The sequence below is a fragment of the Ichthyophthirius multifiliis genome, assembly GCF_000220395.1.
Source record: "Ichthyophthirius multifiliis unplaced genomic scaffold scaff_1120509250329, whole genome shotgun sequence".
Classification (NCBI taxonomy): domain Eukaryota; phylum Ciliophora; class Oligohymenophorea; order Hymenostomatida; genus Ichthyophthirius; species Ichthyophthirius multifiliis.
In genome coordinates, this window is record NW_004086849.1 from 19236 (window position 1) to 39759 (window position 20524).

Genomic DNA, 20524 nt, shown 5'->3' on the forward strand with positions numbered 1-20524 from the left:
ATTCTTTATTAATTTTTTAAATTTATGTATTAATGGCTTCTAAATAATTTTTAACAGCAAGTCCATTATAAGAGACTAAAGAAATAAGACTTTAAGCGATTTCAGATAAACTTATATTATCTAATTATTCAATATTTTTTTTTTCATTTAATAAAGGCAAAATCATATCGTGCATTATTTTTAGGCTTTTTTCACTTTTTGAGTAACTCAAAAACAGAAGTAAACCTTATAAATGAAAAATACTCATCTCACGTATTTCTTCTTAATTTTCTTCAAATTTTTACCCAATAGCATCTATTACCAATTATGTTAATTCATTATCATGAGCTAATTAATGTAATCTTAAATAACCTCTTAACATAAATGAAATATCCTTTAAAGGAATAGAATAAATACGTTATTTTATTTCATTTTTTAATTAATCAATTAATTTTGCAAATAGTTTTTTATAAACTAATCCGTGTTCTATCTTTATGTATTTTTCCTAAAGACCAAACGCAGTCAACAAAAGAAAAATGACTCATATCTTTACATTGATTTAATATATTTCGAAGCGTTTTTCTATAATTAAAATCTTAAATTAAGGCTAAATATGCTTCGCTTCCTGCCAATTTAAATGAAGCTAATTTAGTTATTGTCTAAGCAGTTAATGCAGGTGTCATTTTCAGATTTTCTTACATTAGAAAGAGAGATTTAGGACTTTAAATATTATATTTTATATAATTTAAATTTTCAGTCTCTGTCAAATCTTTAAATTATAAACGGCCTTTTACCCTTAGTGTAATGTCATTATTTCTATATTTATCAAATATATATGTTTCATAACTCTTAATATCTTCTATTAATTATATTTTTGTAAGAGTTCTTATCTTATCTTCTTCAGTAGATATTACAAACTCTTCAAAAAACATTTTCAAAGCTTCCATATTTATAAAAGCAAGTTCTTCTTTTGTTATATCAAATCCCATGGAAGCAATTTACTAATAAATATAATCTTAATCTAATTCTTTTAATAAATTGTGTTTATCTGAAACAGAAGGTAAATTATTTTTATTTTCCTAGTTATGCTCTTCTAATAGTAACTTTTCATGATTTTTTGATTGGATATGTGAAAAAGCGGAATTTATAATTTATTAAATATTTTTAGAATTATCTAGTAACCCACTCTATATTAAAAAAGAAAGCTTAATATTATCTTGAGAATTGTTTGAAAGAAAACTTTCGATTCTCATATTTGATAATTCATTTTTGTTTTATTTATAATTTTTAAATTTTTATGCACTTTCATTATTTTTGTTTTCTATTTAAAGAACATTTTAAACACTTCTTTCTTGGAGTTTTAAAAGTCTTTTTGTTTCCATTTTTTCAAAATAAAGCTTTTAAAATTCTTTATAATCGGCATGAATTCTCCTATTTTCCTCTACAGCGCTTAAATTTTATTGAAAATACTCGTTTGATAATAAATAATCATATGATTGTTTATGAGCTTTATCAATTGCTTATTTAGCATATTTTTTTAATTAAAAGCTAATCTTTTTTCTATCAGGTAAAAATACTTTCCCTAATTTTATTGATTGTTTTTGTGTTTCATGCGCTTGGGAAAGTAATTTTATACCATCAGTTTTTAAATCACGCTTAAATTTTTCTTTTTCATCTTCTAATGTTACATCAACTAAAGGATTTTTTGTAAAATCACGAACTTTTGGATTTTTTTTTATCATTTTTTGGTGAGTATCAAGTTTGCTAAATGTTTTTTATAAGCAAGTTATAAATAATCTAGATTTTTATTATATCTATAAATTTATCATTTTCAATTCGATTTTTTAAAATGTTTTCCTTTATGTTTATATTGTTATTTTTTTGATATCAATATTAATATAGTAATTGTAAATATTAAAATTTAGTTTTTTAATATTTTTATATTAATATATTTTAGACAACACGTATATTTTTATTTTATATAAAAAAATAAAAATATATAAATTAGAAAAGAAAAACTTATTTATATCTTAAAATAATATAATATTAAAAAAAAAATTTAAATATTAAAAAAAAAATGTAGGAAGAACTTGCCCATTTCGGAACTTTCGAATGTATAAAAAAAAAAATTAGAAAATTAAATAATTTTTTTTATAAAAGTTTCTTAAATATTAAAAACTGCTTAAAGTTAAAACGGTTTAAAGCATTCAGATTTTCATAGATATAGAAAATATTGTATTAAAAAAGTTTAAAAAATTAGAAAAGCTTTGAAATTTTCACATAGTAATAGATTTTAAAAGAAATAAATTTAAATAGAAAGACCAAATGATTCTAAAATGCTTTAAGTTTTATTATTTAAAGCAGAAGCTAATTGGTCATATGCAATGGATCTTAAAAAAGTTATCACTAATAGTCAAGACGTAATTTATTTATTTATTTCAAAAAATAAAACTAATAATAAAATATTTTACAAGAAAAAACCTAATACGCGTAAATAACATCATGTTAAAAGAAAATTAGCTAAATCTTTAAAATGGGCTAGATTACTAAATGGAATTTGTAAATAAAGAACAGATGCAAATACTTAATAAGAGTGCGAAGCCTACGAAAAATATATAGCTGGAATTCACTTTTAAGAAAGATAAGAATGGAGAAAAGCAATAGTTAATTTCATTAAATCAAGAACTATTTATAATGAGTTAATTGAAAAATCTGATTCACTCTAATCAGTTTTTTATAAAGAAAAAACTTAATTTCTTGAATAATCAATTAGGTATATAAAATATATATTTGTTATCAACTAATTTTTTTTATATAATATAAAGATACTGCCATTAATAAAACGATGGATTTATAATGGATACTTTAGAATAAATTGTCGCTAAATATTCTAAAAATTAAAACGAAAGTGGAGAATAAATGGAAATAGAAGGATAAAATACCCGAAATTCTCTTTAAATAGAATAAAAAAATAGTTTTATTGAAGTAGAATGGAGAGGTCAAAAGTACCCTATTAAACATCCAAAAGCACTTAATTATTATAAAGAAATTTAATAATAAGAACATAAGTTATTTTAAAATAAGTCAACAAAAGAAAATTAAATAGAAAATGAAGCTTTACATAATGAAGACTTATTAAGTAAAATATATAAATAAAATAAAGATACTTATTTTCATCAATATAAAAAAGGTCTCTATTTAGAAATATTTAGTTTATATGATGATTGTATAAAAGTAATGTTGAAAGAAAAAGATGATAAAAACAATACTGAAGGTGAAAGTGAAATATATGGAAATATTGTTAATTTCTTAATCTTGAGCAAAATTAAACTTATATTGGAAAGAAACACATTTTTAATTAGAAATGCAATTAAATAATTTGATAAAGAAGACGGTATTAATAATTTAGAATTCCTCTCTACTAAAAAGGCTTTTAAATAAAAATTCATTAGGCCTACAGAAATTATTAAATTATGTGATAATATATTGTAAGTTTTTAAATAAATAATGGAAATAGAAAGATAAAACCCTAATTTGGAACATTTTAGAAAATTGGATGTTTTAGAAATTTACTATAAAGCAGTAAGATGTTATTATGTTGCATGTGTTTATTTTGCTAACCAAAAATATATTGAATCTTTATCTTTATTAAAATAATGCGAAAATTTTAATTAAATGTGTGAAGGAAAATTCTAAGATATCAAAAATTTAGTTAATAAAATATAAATTTTTTTTTATTTATATAAAAATACATTTTTAGGTTGAATAAAGATACTTGACTGATAATAAAAAATTAAATTCACAAATAAAATATTTAATAATAAAAGCTAAAATTGGAATGGTTGAAAATCAAACTGAAGATCAAACTAATATAATAACAAATTTGGGAGATACAAATATTGATGGAAAATTAAGCATTGTAAAATTAAATATATAAAAATAATAATTATTAAATATTTTATAAGAAAACTATTCAATCATTAATTGAAAACTCTGAAGAAAGAGTTAGAAGCAATTTGAGCTTTAATAAAATCTAGAATATTCCAATTATGAACTTTCCTCCTAGAATCGAATAAGTTGGATGCAAATTAATCTAATTTGATTTAGTATTTAATATTTATTTTATTAAATATTAATATTTATTTTATAAATAAAGGGAAATAATTATTTATAATATCCTAAAATAGAAGATAAAGAAAAAACTTAATCAAAACAAAGTATATTATCTAAATTAAAATTCTGGAAATGAAAATAAAAAGAAATATAATATATTTAAAAAAAAAAAAACAAAGTATATAAAAAAGTTCTATTTAAAAAAAAAAAAATATTATAAATTTTTTTAATGTATCTGTAATACCAAAATATTTATATCTAAATAATAATTAATAAATATTTTTAAATTATAAGATAATTAACATTTATTTAATAAATATTTATAATATAATTTTACATAAAACAAAAAGTATATTTAAAATATAAAATAGATTATTTAATATTTTAACAAAAAATAACAAATATCATTTCGCTTCTTAAGCTTTTTCTTTATTTTCTTCTTATTAAAAAGTTTAACTAGACGTTTTAGCAGCTTCTATAAGAGCCTAAGTAGCTTATAGTTATTAAGCTTTAATTTCTCTATTTCTTTAGACCTAAATTTCATGAGGAGAAGGGTCAGGTTATATCCAATTAGGATCTTCTTTAGGATCAATTACTGTCGGTTTTTCATTATATTTATTCGCATAAACATCAATAACTCTTTCAACAATTTCTTTCCAAGTAAATCTTCTATAACCATATAATTTTTCAGCTAAGTTATTAATTTTTCTATCAATATCGTCGATTCTATGATCTTCATAGCATTTACTAGGTTTAGCAATACATCTAAATCTATGATTTTCTTCAATTATTTTTGGATAATTCCACATTTCAGGAGGACGTACTACATTCATCATTATATCAGCGTTTTATTTTTCGCTTAATTCAAGGAAATATGATACTTGATTTTTATTTTTTTTTAATTTCTTTTTTAATGCTTAGTTGTTAATCCTATTCTATATTTTTATTTTTTAATTCATATTTACTTTTTAATTATATATATTACTGTATATAAAAATCTTGCATATCCTGTTAAACAGCTTCATTTACATGTCTAAGCATTTCTACAGATTATTCAAATTCTTCTCTGTCTTTTTCATCCATCAAATTTTCTAAAATAAAATATCTACCATAAATTGCTTCATCTCCTTAAACATCCTTTATTTTTAAAAAAATAATTAATCAGTTAAATATTTATTAACTGCATATTCAGGAGGAGTGATATAAACATCTTTTTTTTTAACAGGTTCTTTAGGAGCATCGTCTTGATTTTTTTTTCCTTTAGAATCTTTCTTAGCATCTTTTTTGTCTTCTTTTTTTTTAGCAGGAGGTTAACTTTTTGATCCTTTCTATCCTTTTGATCCTTTTGCATTTTTAGCAGGTGGTAAAGAAGCTTCTAATTTTTTCTATTATTCTAATAATAAAGCTTATTATTCCATCCATATTTTTTTCTCTTCTTCTCTTATTTTTAAAGGAGATTTTAATGATTCTTCATTCTTTAATTAAGTTAAAATTTGTAATTTTTCGCTTTGAACTCTCATTTATTCCTCCCTTTCTTTTTTAGCTAATTTCCACTTTAGCATCCTTTAAATTTACTTGAAGATAATAAGAAGTGGGATGGCTTTACTGGTTATATTCTCATCTCTATTAAGTAAATTTTCTTTTATTTTTTCATCACTTTCAGCTATTAATCCTACTACTTGATAAACAAAATTAAGTTAATCTCTTTTTAAAGGATTTCCAAGTAATTTTTCAGCAATAATATCAGCATTGATTAAGTTTTAAATATCATCTATTAATTTAGTGTTTTAATTTAAAGGAGTTTTCCAATAGTTAATACCATAAACTTGTAAATTTAAAAGTGTTTTAGACATTTCATTAAAGCATGAATGTAAAGGATTTAAATAAAGGCTTTCTATTTTGTTTTTTTCCTTATCATATTGAAGTTATAATTTATAAAATAGTCTATGGCAATCAGGTAAAATAGGAATTATAGGTTATTGATATTCCTAAAATACATAAATATATTATAAATTAACTATTAATTACTTCCCATAATATACGAAAAATTTCTTATAAGTAATCTATATATTTATCTATTATAACTTTGCTCATAAAATTTCTGACTACTTTTTCTACTATTGGAACAAAAGTAATATTAAACTTCTTATACTAATTATTTATATCAATCAAATTTGTTAGTGGTTAAAGCGTCATAGCCTAATTAAAAAATATCAATAGTTTATTTTAATAAAAAAATGTACCAACTACTTATTATATATTAAATCATGGTCATTTTTAATATGTTTTTAAAAAAATGAAATAAATTCTTTCATGAATCCAATCACTAACTTTTTTTAAGGTTATAAAGTCTCAGGATTTAGATCATCTAATTCTTTAATATAATTCATGATTTTTACAAATTTATGTCTACAATGATAACTATTATCTTAGTGTTCCCTTGCTACACCACAATAAATTCCATCAACTTAATATTTTATGTTTTCTTCGTCTTTTTAAGCGAAAAAAGTACTTCTTATTTATTCATGCTTAAACTCTTTTAATTTCCCTGTTTTAATCTTTTATTTTTATTAAAATTTATTATTTATTTTTTATTTTATAATATTTTATACTTTATAAAACTTAAAAAAATCATATAATTAATTAAGATAAGGGTACCATTCACCCGTAAAATCTTTTGTTGTTTCTGTAATATTTTATTCTTCAAGTATTAAGGCCATTTTTTTAATTTATTCATATTCAGGAGAAGATTTCCATTAATCAAATTATTATTATAATACTTCTGGGTCTACTTTCTTTGCTTTTTTTGGAGGCATTTTTTTATTTTTTATTATAATATTTTTTATTAATTTATGCGAAATATAAAAATTATTTATGAATATAAAAAATTTGTTAACTTATTTTTTTATTAAATAATAAAAATTATTTTACTTATTTTTTAATTATTTTTTACATAATTTTTTTTTATGTTTGAAGTATAAAAATACAATTTTTTATATTTTAAAAAAAAAACCAAATTTATATTTTATAATTTTAAAATACAAAAAAATAAAAATGGATTAAATCAAAGAAAAAGAATTATTTTTTAAAAACATAAACTATTTAAACCGTAAATTAGTATTATTAGCAGAAGCAAAATAGCTTTTAACACAAAATGAATAAATTACCTATTTATAAGCAACTCATAAAATGTTTGGATATAAATATGGCACATTAATTATTTCTTTAATATTCTTTAAATTTTTGGCATAGAAATCAAGAATATATATAACCAATCATCAAGGAAACTTAAGAAGTTTAGCCTGGAATATTTCAATAATTACATTCCCTTCAATGTTCACAACATATTAAATTCCAAGGTTAATAGGTAAAAAGGAAATATAAAATATAAATGATATTAGAGAAAAATACAAAGATAATTTATATGATTTGGAATAGATTGAAATTAAAAATTTAAATGAAATGAGTAAAGTTCGTAACAGATAAAGGGAATAATAGATTTGATTGAAAAAAAAAAAAAAAACAAGATAAATAAATTTCTATTAAAAAGTAATTTTCAAATAAAATAGAGAAATTCATAAAATATATGATTATGTATTAAAATAATAATAATTAATAATTATAATATACAAATAAAATTAAAATTATTTTATATTATATACATTAAAAATACATTAATTTAAAAAACTAAATTTATAAGTATATGCATTAATGTTTAGATTAATTTAATATATAAATATATTGGGCTTAATATTTAATAATTAAATAAAAATATTGTGTTTATATCTAAATAGACTTAAATAATAATATATTAAATTTTTATTGTATAAATAATAATATAATTTTTTATGATAATTATTAAAACATATAAAATTAGCAATTAGTAGATTTTTCTAATAAAAAGAAAAAAAATTATATATATATTTATCTAAATCAAAATTATAGATAGTAAATTATAATTATTTTATTAATTACAAATAAATATATTTTTTTAAAAAAGCTAAAATATAATAAATAACTAATAATGTCTGATTTCCACGAATATAACTTTGGTTTTATAGCTACTGGTGGCAGAACTCCATCTCCTTTAGTTTCTAATGCTACTTCTTTTACATCTATCCCAAGCTAAGCATAGATTTCTTAATCATAAATACCTTAATAAGTGAGATAACAAAAAGCAGTTAAAACATATTCATAAACATAAAGTAATATTAAGAATAGCCCAACTTATGGCATGTATAAATAATAATACTGATTATTTTATATTAGGAATTATAAGACTCTGCAAAAATAGAATAAAAACTTTATATTAAAATTAATTATATTTTTGATAAAATTCTTTATATTTTATTATGTTTTGACAAAATTTTAATATTATTATATAAAATTATAAGATTATTTGTTATTTTTAAAAAGAAATTTTAAATTACAATAACTAAACAAAGACATTTTTGTTTTGTTTTCTAATATAAATTTATTATAAAATAATAATTTATATAGTATATATATAATAATAATGATAAAAAAAAAATATAAGAATTGTTCTATTAAAATATTTTTTTTATGAATTAATATATATTAATATTTTATATAATTAATTAAATATTTCCTTTATAAAATTATATATATTTTTATAAATTAAATACAATATATTTTCTTAAAATAATTTATTTTATATTCAAAAACTATATTAAGCCATATATAATTAATTAAATGCCAATTTATATCCTGCATTTTCTTTAGCTAATTCATAAATTTAGTTTTATAAATAATATTTCCTATCACCTAAATTTTACAAAGAGAAATTTATAGTCGGTATTTAATTATAAATATAAATATCTTTCATTAAATTAATAATTTTGTCAATATTTAAATTTTCACTTTCTTTATATATAAAAGATAATATAAATTGCTTTTTTTTAGACAAATCATTTATTTTTTAAATAATTAGAATTATAGTCGAATTATTCTTTTCACCAATTTCACTAAATATACTTTTATTTACATTCATTTATGCCAAATAATATAGATCAAGTAGTTTTAAAGCATTTCTTATATTAATTAGCTCGTCCTTTTTATAATATTTTATTTAAAAATAGAATATTTATTATACTTATGCATGATCAATTAAAAGTGTATTTATTTAATTAATGACATCTTTTTTATTATACTATTTTTATTTTAAATCCACGCAAGTTTAAATGAACCTTTATACTGTTTTAATCAAGTTTTCTTCTAAGACTTAAATTATTACTTTAGTATCTTTAAGTACTTGGTTAAAATTGTTACTTTTTATAACCTTTTCTTCTAATTTACTTGTATATTTTTCTGCTATTTTAATATTATTTTTAATTTAGTTTTATTCGTTTTAAGCTAAATTAATACTATTATTATTTAAAGAATAGAATTAATTTTATGTCTAGAAATTAGAATTATTTTATAAAACTTTTTCATAACATGAAACAATAGAACTCATAATATCAGCCTATTTTAAATTTTCAATAATATTTTAAATATCATTAAGAGTAAAGAAAACATTATACAAGTCTTTAAGAAAATTAAGCCAGCTTTAAGATATAATTTTAAATTATTCTTAATTTTTTAATATTATATTATTACTATCATATTCACTGCTAGATATTATTCTCTAATTAAATTCATATAATACTTAAGTTTAAGAAGTGTATAAAAAATAAATAGAATTCGGCAAAGTATTTAATAATAGATTTTATTTTGTAGATAAAGCTATAAATATATTTTTATTTAAAAAAATTAATATAATAATTAAATATATAAGAATACTAAGATTTTTTTTTTTATGAAAAATAAATAAAAACTAATTTAACAAAAATAGAAAATTATTTAGATTTTCTAAATTTATAAAATTATTTATTAATTTAAAAATAAAATAAAAATTATTGTATCTTTTTTTCTAATTTATATATATTTAAAAGTACACTTGTTTTACGGTGAACATTTTAGTTAAATCCCTATCTTTAATATCTTAGAAATTTCTTCTTTTAAATTTAATAAATGAGAATCTTTAAATTAATCTTCTTCTTCACTATAATTTTATATATGATTTAATTATGAAACAATATTTTATTTTTATGTTTGATTTTAAATATCATATTTATTAATAATTGTTTATGTACATTCTATTAAAAAGTATTCATTATCTCTTTTATATCTTTTTAAATAAATAAATAGAAATTCTAAGTTTTCAATTATATTATTATATTTATCATTTTCGTTTATTATTTTTTCTTAAGTAAATATTTTTATAATCTAATTAATTTTTTTTTATATTTTTCTTAATTAATCTTCCTAAAAACTTTCATTCAAATCATTACTTTTTGTATTTTCTGTTAGAAATTTTTTACAATATTCATTTTCATTATATTTTTCCATTTTTAATTATCCAAAATTGTTTAGTTGGTTTATATATTATTCATTATTTTCATAGAAAATAAGTTAATTTTATAATTATTTTATTATATTTTTATTCTCTTTATTTCTTTCTTATATTTCAGCTTTTTCCCTTAATAAATCTTATATTTCATCCTTTTTTTATATAAAATAAAAATAAAATATTAATAAGTAAATAATAATATTTACTTATTATTTTTTATTTAAAATATATTCCTATTCTTTTGTAATTATATTTTCTGAATTTTATTAAATAAGATTTTTCCGCTTATTTTTGCTTTTTTAAAGTTTGACTTCTAAATTTGAAACATTAGAATTTAATAAATTTATATTTTATTCTTTTTTTTTATTTCATTTTAAAGTTGTTCGATTTCTTGCATATATTCTAAAGCCAAATTTCTATTTTATTCTTAATGAAAATTGATTAGATTTAGATTTTATTAACTAATATTTTATATAAAAAGAACTATTTCATCTTCGTTTTCTAAAATTTATTAACTATTACTATTTAATTCTTCTAAAATTTTATATTTAAACTTATTTAATTTTTCAACCATTTCATTCAATTATTTTTTTCAAATAAAATTTCATTAACTTTTTCCAAAATATTATTCTCATTTTATTCATCAATTAAATTTTTTATTTTTTGAATTTAATTTTATAAATCTTAATATTCATTTTATTTTTATTAAATTAATTGTTCGAAATATCTCTAAACTTCTATTTCTTTTCTTAATAAAAAATATCTCTTTTATCAATTTCATATTTAAACTCATTTAAAACTTTATCAAATTTGCATTCAAATAAATTAGAAAAATCATCATCCTTTTATATAATTTCATCTTAATTTTAATTAAATTATTAATTATCAAATGTATATTAACTATTAAAAAAAATATTATCTTTATATTCTGACTCTATTTCATTTCTTTTTGATTTTTATTAATCTTTAGAATTTTGTTCGTTATTTTAAATACTTATGCTTAAAAGACTTTGTATTTGATAGTTTTTTAAATAAATTTTACTTTGATATATAATGTTTTTATATTTTTAAATTTCTTGAATTAATTATTAGTTTTTATTTTGTTTTTCACTTTATATCTATTATATATATTTATTTTAATTAAAAATATAATTTTTTTTGTTTTAAAAAAATACTTCTTCAAATTATTTAGTTAATTATTAAATTTACTAATTAGATAATTCTAAATTTTTTTCTAAATTTTAATATTTTGTTTTTTCTTCTTCGATTATTTATTCATATTATTTTATAATTTTATTAATTAATTCATTTTCTTCTTCATATTTATCACTGCTTTTATTTTTTTATTAATCATTTAATGCTTAAATTTTTTAATTTAAATCTTAATTTTAATTAATTAATGACTTATTTTACTCTTTTAAATATTATCTACTTTCATCCATTTTTTATAATTTATTTGTAGCATTTTCAAGCTATATTTTTTATTAATTTTACTTAGAAATTAACAATATATATATTTTACATCTTTACTCAATACATCAATAATTTAAGTAACTTTTTTAATTGCTATGCTTTTTTCACTATTTTCTTCTTATAATTTTTATATTATTAAATACATTTTCTATTTTTATAAATTTATTTTATAAAACGAATATTTATTTTTTTATAAATTATACTTGCTTATTTTCATTTTAATCATAAGATTTATTATTATTTCTTTTAAAACTTATAAATTTTTTTTCTTTAGCTTAGTTAATTAATTTAAGGCTATGATGATTGCTATTATCATTATGATAACTCATTTAATTTTATGTATATATATTTATAATAAATATTTTAAAAAATATAATTGTTTATATTTTTATAGATTTAAAAGTAATTTATTATTAGTTTGAATAATATAATTAATATTAAAATAATTTTGAATAATAAACGATAAAATTAATAAAAATCAATGTAAAAAAATAATTTATAATAATATATATATTAAATATATTCTTAATATCATAATTAAATAAAATAAATATATATATATATATATATATTTTTTTTTTTTTCTTTATTTTTCAAAATAATTAATAAGATGTTATAACAGATGAAATAAGACCACCAATACCACATAACCCATCGTTAGCATTTTTCTTTAATAAATTAGGCCATAATTAAGCAGCTAAGATAAAAAAATAAAAATATAATAAAAATATAATATTAAATACCTTATCCTGCGGTTATCATATCAGCAACTGATTTAATTATATTAAGATAGATTTCGGAAGTTTATTTTTTTAATTAGATTAATTATAATTATGCTTTATCATTTTATTCTTATGTTTAAGTATTTAAGATAATTTAGATAGTATCGCTTTATTTTTACAAATTTTTGAGTAAATTTCTCACATTCTATACAACAGCACAAATTAAAGCTAAAAACCAGAAAGTTGATCCTGTTTTGCTATTAGGTTTATGGTCTCCTTTCAAAAACTTAAGTTGTTTCAAAATAACTAAATTATCGAAGAACCAAAACATGCCGAAAAACGCTCTTTATAAAATTGCCAAAGTCTTATTAAGGTCATCATCATCTTTCTTTTTGAGCAATTCCATTATTTTGTGACATTCGTTTATAGTTTTGAATAATCTAAATAATTTTCTTGCATCTCTCATTCCACCTGTTATTAATAAAACAATTTACTTATTATATGATCAATTATTTTTTACCAAAAAGCCCGTTAAATCTTTCACTCATATCCTTGTTTCCTGTATTAGTGAAATGCCATTTTAAGAATCTTGATCCGTATTAAATAGCCTTACAAAATTTATCTCTTCCCTCTATATTTTTATTGATAAAAACGTCATATATGCATTTTTAAATATAAAAGACCTGTTTTATTTATCCAAGTAATTGTTTTATTCATTTTTTTTATGTAGATATTTTATTTAGATCTTTTTAATTTTTATTTTTCTTTTCTTTTATTTAATAAAAAAAAAATACTTTTAATAAGACTAATAATAATATATGTATTACGTAATTTGCTTATCATACGTATACATATAATAATAAATACAATTTGAATTGATTTAATATTTTCTTTAGAAAAAAAATAAAAATAAAGAGAGATATATAATTATTATTTTTAATTTTTGTTTAAAGAATAATACGTTTTAATTATTTCTCTAATATAAATATATAGTTTGTTTTTTATTTTCGACTGTAAATGAATCTATATTTATATAAATTATAGAATATATTTTTTAGTTTTTTAAAAATTAAAAATAACACAAAAAATTATTAGTTAGTTTACTTAATTTAGTTTTTAATTATAATCTTATTAAAGAATTTACTTAAAAAATATTAATTTTAATTATTAAAATTTATTTATGACGCATTCTAATAATAAAAAAATAATTATTATCATAATAATTAAAAAATAAAAAAGTGTTTTTCAATAAAAAAATATTGTTAATTTTATTTTTTATAATTATTAAAATTTGTTAAATTATTATTTAAAAGAATTTTTTGAAAAAAATAAATAAAATAAAAATATTATTAATTTTAATTAAATTTAAAATATATCTTCTATTAATTTATTTATAAGTTAATTTTTTTAAATATTAGTAAAATGGATCAATGCTCATTATAGTTTGTTAAAAATTAACAAGATAAATGTTCTTTTGTTTAGAATTATTGCAAAAATGAAGAATTTATAAATTTTATTTAGTTATATTATTGTGATATGAATGAAAATATAATATTACTAATAATACTTTCAGTAAAAAAAACTAAATAATAATAAAAAAAAAAAACAAAAAAATTAGTTCTTTGTAACAATATTTGCTTTCCATCTTTTATCGTCAACAGCAGAAAAATATTTATCTCCTTCTCTTTCTAAAATTTCAGATTTTTTAGGTTTCTCATAAACACTTGCAGGGGTAACTTTACTTGCATTAGGAAACGGAGCAGCAGATTTATTTACAGCAGTTATTGCCGGAGGAAGTTAAGATTCGGAAGGTATTTACATTGCTATAGGAAGTGTTTTTGGAGCTGGCTTATTTGTAAATACTATTATTTTTGGCAGAGTTATAAATTAAAGTAACCAAATAAGGGCTGTTAAGCATATATTTTTAAGAGATATAGGGTTTTATACACTTGGAACTTTTATTATTATTGTATATACTTTGATTGGATTTGTAAACTATGCAATGGCTTTTGGATTTATAGGAATATATATAATGTAATTAAATAATTTATTTTTTTTAGTAAAGCGTTTTATAAAAAAATATATTGCGTTTTATAATATTTTCCATAATATTTTTTTACGTTTTAGATTTATTACAGTAGTTTTTTTTTAAGAATGGTAAAATAAATTTAATAATTGCAAATTCTAAAGTTTTGTTGATGAAAAAGAATTGCAATATGAATAATATTAATAAGGATTTTAAATTATTTAGCCTAGTGAAGATATATTTAGTGAATTTAATGGTTGTGATGAGCCATTTAAAACATCGTATATTTTTTTTTTATGTAATTGCTATTTTTATTTTAATAATATTAAAATATTTAAGAGATAATTTAACTTAATATCTTTAAAATTAATATGTAAAATATGAGGTAAACTTTATAATTTTTTTTTTTATATATAAATTTATAAAATTAAACATTTTCTGACTAAAATTATTATATAAAAAGGGATATAATGGCTTAATTGATGAAAAATAAGTATTTTTAATATTTAATTTTTTTTTTTTTACAAATTGCTTATTTATAAAGATTTCTCAGTCAACAATTTAAAGTGAAATTATGATTTCAAGTTAATTATGTTTGTAATAAATAAAAATATGCAAAACCTATATTTTTAAAAAAGATTTAAAAGAAAATCTATTTCTAATAAATTCAACCAAAACTACATAAATTTAAAATAAAAAATAAAATCAACTTTTACTAGGTTTGATTTATAATGGACTGAAATGGTTTGGTGGCAAAAGCTTTATTTTATTTATGAATTACCTATAAACTTTATAAGGGATATGGTGATTTTGAAAACAGAAGGTGATAAATGGAATAAATGGCAAGCTATATTTATTTGCTTTACATCTCCTTTATTCATTTTATGTTATACAGAGAGTAAAAAAAGATTTACTAAAAAAAACCTTTTTATTTTTTTTAAAAAAAGATATTCAAAGTTAAATATATGATATTCATATAGCAATTGTTTCTTTAATTTTTAGTTTTTGTTTATCTATTACTGTTTGGAAGTTTACTCATTTATCGAAAACACCAAATAATATATTCTTTTTTTCACTTTTAGGATTTGTTAATTCAGTAATTTTTATTTCAACAGCAGCTTAAATTTTAGTTGATTTTCTCAAAGTTCAATTAAAAAAAATATATAAACTTAATAAATATTATATAAATTAAAAAGTTAATTTAATTGATTACAAATATAAATAAAGCTTATCTAGGGATGACATTTCTGGCTTTTGGTAACTCTTTAGGTGGTAAAAATATATTATTTTTTGTTTTGTTAAAAAATTTAAAAAACAAAAAGATTTCTTTACAAACCCATAATTAGCAAAAATGGGATTTGGAATAATGGCTCTTTCTGGTTGTTTTGCAGGTTAAGTATTTATAAGTTATATAGGTTTTGGAATAGCTTTAATATTTAAAACTTAAAAGTAAAAATATAATAATTCTTTTAATTTTAGTAAAAAAATATAGGCATGGTATACATATAAAGCTCTTTAATGGATAGAATGCTAAATAAACATTTGATAACTTAATTGTACTTAGTGTTTTAATTTTTAATTTATTTAATTTAATTAATATAATTATCTACGCTGTAAAAAACAAGTATTTTTTTTTGTTATATAAATTTTAAGTTTTTATTAATATTTTTTAAAAATTAGCTATATTTTTAATAAAAGATTAAGTAAAAAACTAAATATTTATTATACTATATTTTTTATTACTGTTACTTGTTTAATGATAGCTAGGTTTATATTCTGATATACTTATACCAACTTTGGCTATAAAAATTATAAAATTTATTTTTAATAATTAATATTAATAATAATATATAAATAAAAATTAATTTTTTTTTTATTAAAAATAAAAAAAATTATAAATAAATATAATAATTTGAAAAAATATACTAATATTTGACAAAAAAATAAAATAATTAAAATTAGTAAAAATAATAAATATCATATATCACCTTCTTTTAAAATTTTATCATATAATTATCCACAATTTAAATTATTAATTTCATTATCATAAAACAATCTAAAATCAAATTTGCTATAATTTTAAATTGGAATATATTTATCCATTTTGACAAATATTTATAAAGACCTGATTCCCCTTAAAGCATTTAATTCATTTTATAAATTACTAATATTAATTTAATTAATAAAATTCTTCGCTTTACCTTATAATCTTGATTTAAAGCTATAAGTATTACTTGGTTAAGATTTAATAAATTCTTCCAAATCTTTAGAATCTTAATAAGTAAGATCATTTATTAAATGCTTACTAGTTTCTTTCAGTACTCCTTTAGTTAATGATTAGAAAAAATTGTTAGCTGTAACAGCATCTTTTTCTATTTTTTCTTTAGTTTACAAATATTCTTCACTTTTTAAATATAAATCGAAATCTTCCTATTTAACTAATCTAATTTACACTTTTTACTATAAAATCATATTTAATATATCTAAATTTAAATTATAGCAACCAGTTAAGCAAAAAATCACATCATAGAATAAAATATTTGATATTTTATAAGTTTTTCTTGAAGTAAAAATTAATTACATTGTTACGTCAGAAAAAAGGGCTTAGTTTCTCATAAAAAGTATCATTTTATCTACATTTTTTACTTTATTATTTTCAATATCTTTCAAGTCTAAATTTAAATAATTTCCTGTATTATTATTATTTTTTTCTTATTATTATTAAAGTATTTTTTTTAATGGAATATTAAATTAAGTATTAATTGTTTATAAATTATTATTTTCTAATTCTTTTTTTCTTCTTCTTATTTAGGAACTTATATTTATTTAACATCCTATTATTATACTATATTGTATTTTTTTTCAAAATCTTATTAAATAGCTTAATTAGCAAATCTTTTGAAATTATTTGCATAATCAGTAACTACATTATCCTTTACTTAGTCTCTGTTTTAAATTATACTTTAAAAAACTGCATTATTCCTATCACTATCTTCTAATTTTTCTTCGTTATTTTCTAAAATATTATATTATTTTTACATCAAAGGGTGTTTAAATATCTCATCCCATGATATTCTATCAGCTTCCTCATATTTAAGCATTTTTCGAATTAATTATTTTACATCATCACTTACAAAAGGTATTTCTGGAAACTAAAATTCCTCATTTACTACTTTTTTTTTAATAGAATTAATTAAAGAATTTAAATCTTTTGCAACAAAAGGATATTATCCATATAGCATTTTATAAAAAATACACCCGGCACTCCATATATCGCATTTAGAGGAATAATTAGTTTTATTTAAAAGTTAAGGTGAAGCATAAATTGGAGTACATTTTATTGACATTCTCTATTATATATCCATTTCCCCTTCAACAAATCTTCCGAATCCAAAATCTCCTATCTTAACTTTTCCTATATATATATATATATATATATATATATATATATATATATATATATATATATATAATTAATATTTTAAATAAAAATAAAATATCTTTAATAAATAGAATATTTTTATTCAGTTTTATATTTATTTATTTATTTTTTTAAAAAAAAAACCATTATGAAGCATTAAATTTTCTGGTTTAAGATCTCTATGTACAATTTTTTATGAATAAAGATATTAATATCCTTTTACCATTTAGCCAAAAAAAATCAACAGCATCACTTTCAGAAAGTCTTTAGTATTCTTTTTGCATAATATAATCGTTTAAATCACCCCCATTACAATAATCTAAAAAAAGATATAAATTATTTGTTGATTATTAAATTTCTATTAAGCAAACTATATTTTCATGTTTAAGTTTTTTTAATACACCAATTTCTTATTAAAGCATTTATTAATTAGATATATTTGATTAAAATACTGATGCTGGAATTACTTTTACTGCATATTTTGTTTCATTTTATTTAGAGCCTTTTTCATTATTATATTTAGCTTCATAAACTATTCCGTATTATCCTTCTCCTAATTTTTTATTTAAAAAAATCAAGTAATTTCCAACTTGTTTCATATGCGGCTATTAACTCATTATATCAAAAAAATTTAATTAATTGTATAATATTTATTTTTATTAAATTAAAAAACTAAATATTTAAAAAAAAAATATAATAAATATAAAAAAAAAATAATTAAAGAAAAAAAAATTTAAATAAAAATATTATAGTTTTTTATATTATATAAAATATATATATATATAAATTTTAGATATATATTTTATAATTTTATATATATAATTTTTATTTTATATATATGCTTATTTTTATTTTAAGTTAACTTTTAAGTTATTTATATTATTATTTAAAAAAATAAAAATATATAAAATAATAATGTTTTTTATATTATTTTATTATTTTACATATCTAATTATTTTTTTACTATTTTTTTTAATTAAACATATTTTAAAAAATACTAATAATTTGATTTTTTTTTTTTGCTAATTTTCAATTTAACATTTTTAAATTTTAAATTTATTTTTTTCTTAATTTTTAAATTAAAAAAAATATTCATAAATTTTTATTTAATAAAAAATAATAATGTAAATTCATTATTTAGAATTAACTGATTTCAAATCATTCCGCGGTAAACACTAAGTAGGCCCTTTTGAGAATCTTACTGCAATAATAGGACCTAATGGCTGTGGTAAGAGTAATATAATAGATTCTCTTTGTTTTGTATTTAATGTAGAAAATGCAAGAAACCATAATCCCATAAGTTCATTAAAAGATGGATAACGCCCTTAATAATGTTCAGTAGAAGCTTTTTTATATACTGATGAATAAAAAAATACTATTGTTAGTTTTAGAAGATTACAGACAAGAAAAAGGCAATTTATATATTATTATAATAACAATGAAATAACAGAAGAAGAATATATTGATTAGCTAGCTACATTTAAAATTGGTCCTGAAGTTTTTATGCTTTAAGGTGAATCAGATAAATTGATAAAAAAGATCCAATGGAAATGAGCACATTACTTGAAAAGCTTGCGGAAGTCTAATTTATAAAGGTGAATATGATTAAACAGAAGAACATATAAAAATATTAACCAATAAATATTAAATATTGTCTAATAATAAAGAAGTCAAAAAAAAGAAGATATAAAGTTAAAAAGTATAAACGAATAAAATGAAAAATACCAAAAATTAAATGATGAAATCAGAAATTTGTAAACTAAAATCGATTTGTGTTATTTTGCTAAAATAGATTAAGAAATAAACGAAAATTTGATTAATTAAGAATCAAATTCTTAATAATTGGAAATGTAGGCTTAATAAAAAAAATAATTTTAAATTAAATCTCAATAAAACGATGCCAAAATTAAATCTCTTAAATAATAGATTTCATAAAATGAGCAAGAATTTTAAATTATTAAATAAGCTTTATCCTAAATTCAAAACGATATGCAAATCGAAGAAGAAAAATTCAAAAATGTTCCTGTTTTTTAAGAAAATAAGGCTGTTGTAAATAATCTTAACTAATAAATTTAATAAGGAAATCAATAGATTGCTAAATATTAAGAAGAACTCGATAAAGAAGAAATTAAGTTAAAAGAAATGCAATCTTAAGAAAGAATAAAAAGCTTAATTGAAAATAAAAAAATAAAATAAAACTACGAAGAATATCAAAATTTGCTTAAAATAAGTAATTAGTAAACTTTTACTTTTTAATAAGAATTAAAAAAACTAAGTTAAGACTTAATAAATGCAAACTAATAATTAAAAATTGAATTGGAAGCTTTTAATAAGTCTAATTTATAAATTTAAGATTTATAAAATAAAATTGAAGAATA

The 20524-nt window shown here is 18.0% G+C and overlaps 7 protein-coding genes across 7 annotated transcripts, besides 14 other annotated features; 4 read left to right on the plus strand and 3 right to left on the minus strand. All coding sequences in view use genetic code 6, as the record gives it.

Annotated features, from left to right (window-relative positions):
* The first annotated feature begins 2011 nt into the window (after nt 1-2011).
* Nucleotides 2012-2058: a microsatellite.
* A 215-nt stretch (nt 2059-2273) lies between these two features.
* Nucleotides 2274-4228, plus strand: IMG5_065970 (signal recognition particle 68, putative; the record flags this gene model as incomplete). The annotated part of the gene is made up of 6 exons (XM_004036879.1): nt 2274-2399; nt 2454-2752; nt 2805-3690; nt 3740-3898; nt 3945-4085; nt 4136-4228. The coding sequence occupies exons 1-6, from the start codon at nt 2316-2318 to the stop codon at nt 4226-4228; spliced, it is 1662 nt and encodes a 553-aa protein (XP_004036927.1). The 5' UTR covers nt 2274-2315.
* Nucleotides 3687-3737: a microsatellite.
* Nucleotides 4090-4132: a microsatellite.
* A 268-nt stretch (nt 4229-4496) lies between the features above and the next one.
* IMG5_065980 (hypothetical protein) lies at nt 4497-6908 on the minus strand (the record flags this gene model as incomplete). Its single annotated transcript, XM_004036880.1, has 6 exons — nt 4497-5022; nt 5078-5219; nt 5408-6080; nt 6121-6291; nt 6336-6650; nt 6705-6908. The coding sequence occupies 6 exons, from the start codon at nt 6906-6908 to the stop codon at nt 4497-4499; spliced, it is 2031 nt and encodes a 676-aa protein (XP_004036928.1).
* Nucleotides 5035-5070: a microsatellite.
* Nucleotides 6678-6711: a microsatellite.
* Nucleotides 6909-8116: 1208 nt separating the features above from the next.
* On the plus strand, nt 8117-8373 carry IMG5_065990 (hypothetical protein; the record flags this gene model as incomplete). Its single annotated transcript, XM_004036881.1, has 1 exon — nt 8117-8373. One exon carries the CDS (start codon nt 8117-8119, stop codon nt 8345-8347), a length of 231 nt encoding a protein of 76 aa, XP_004036929.1. The 3' UTR covers nt 8348-8373.
* Nucleotides 8374-8688: 315 nt separating this feature from the next.
* Nucleotides 8689-8737: a microsatellite.
* Nucleotides 8738-12570: 3833 nt separating this feature from the next.
* On the minus strand, nt 12571-13542 carry IMG5_066000 (hypothetical protein; the record flags this gene model as incomplete). Its single annotated transcript, XM_004036882.1, has 4 exons — nt 12571-12674; nt 12721-13170; nt 13220-13330; nt 13527-13542. The coding sequence occupies 4 exons, from the start codon at nt 13540-13542 to the stop codon at nt 12571-12573; spliced, it is 681 nt and encodes a 226-aa protein (XP_004036930.1).
* Nucleotides 12687-12712: a microsatellite.
* Nucleotides 13543-14121: 579 nt separating the features above from the next.
* IMG5_066010 (sodium calcium exchanger protein, putative) lies at nt 14122-16271 on the plus strand (the record flags this gene model as incomplete). The annotated part of the gene is made up of 6 exons (XM_004036883.1): nt 14122-14271; nt 14318-15006; nt 15364-15623; nt 15673-15869; nt 15922-15997; nt 16048-16271. 6 exons carry the CDS (start codon nt 14122-14124, stop codon nt 16269-16271), a joined length of 1596 nt encoding a protein of 531 aa, XP_004036931.1.
* A 354-nt stretch (nt 16272-16625) lies between these two features.
* Nucleotides 16626-16676: a microsatellite.
* Nucleotides 16677-17391: 715 nt separating this feature from the next.
* Nucleotides 17392-18372, minus strand: IMG5_066020 (protein kinase domain protein; the record flags this gene model as incomplete). The annotated part of the gene is made up of 2 exons (XM_004036884.1): nt 17392-18140; nt 18291-18372. The coding sequence occupies 2 exons, from the start codon at nt 18370-18372 to the stop codon at nt 17392-17394; spliced, it is 831 nt and encodes a 276-aa protein (XP_004036932.1).
* Nucleotides 18142-18197: a microsatellite.
* Nucleotides 18373-18803: 431 nt separating the features above from the next.
* Nucleotides 18804-18890: a microsatellite.
* Nucleotides 18828-18878: a microsatellite.
* Nucleotides 18828-18888: a microsatellite.
* A 13-nt stretch (nt 18891-18903) lies between the features above and the next one.
* Nucleotides 18904-18947: a microsatellite.
* Nucleotides 18917-18967: a microsatellite.
* Nucleotides 18968-19268: 301 nt separating this feature from the next.
* IMG5_066030 (smc c-terminal domain protein) lies at nt 19269-19700 on the plus strand (the record flags this gene model as incomplete). Its single annotated transcript, XM_004036885.1, has 1 exon — nt 19269-19700. The coding sequence occupies one exon, from the start codon at nt 19269-19271 to the stop codon at nt 19698-19700; it is 432 nt and encodes a 143-aa protein (XP_004036933.1).
* Between the last annotated feature and the right edge of the window lie 824 nt (nt 19701-20524).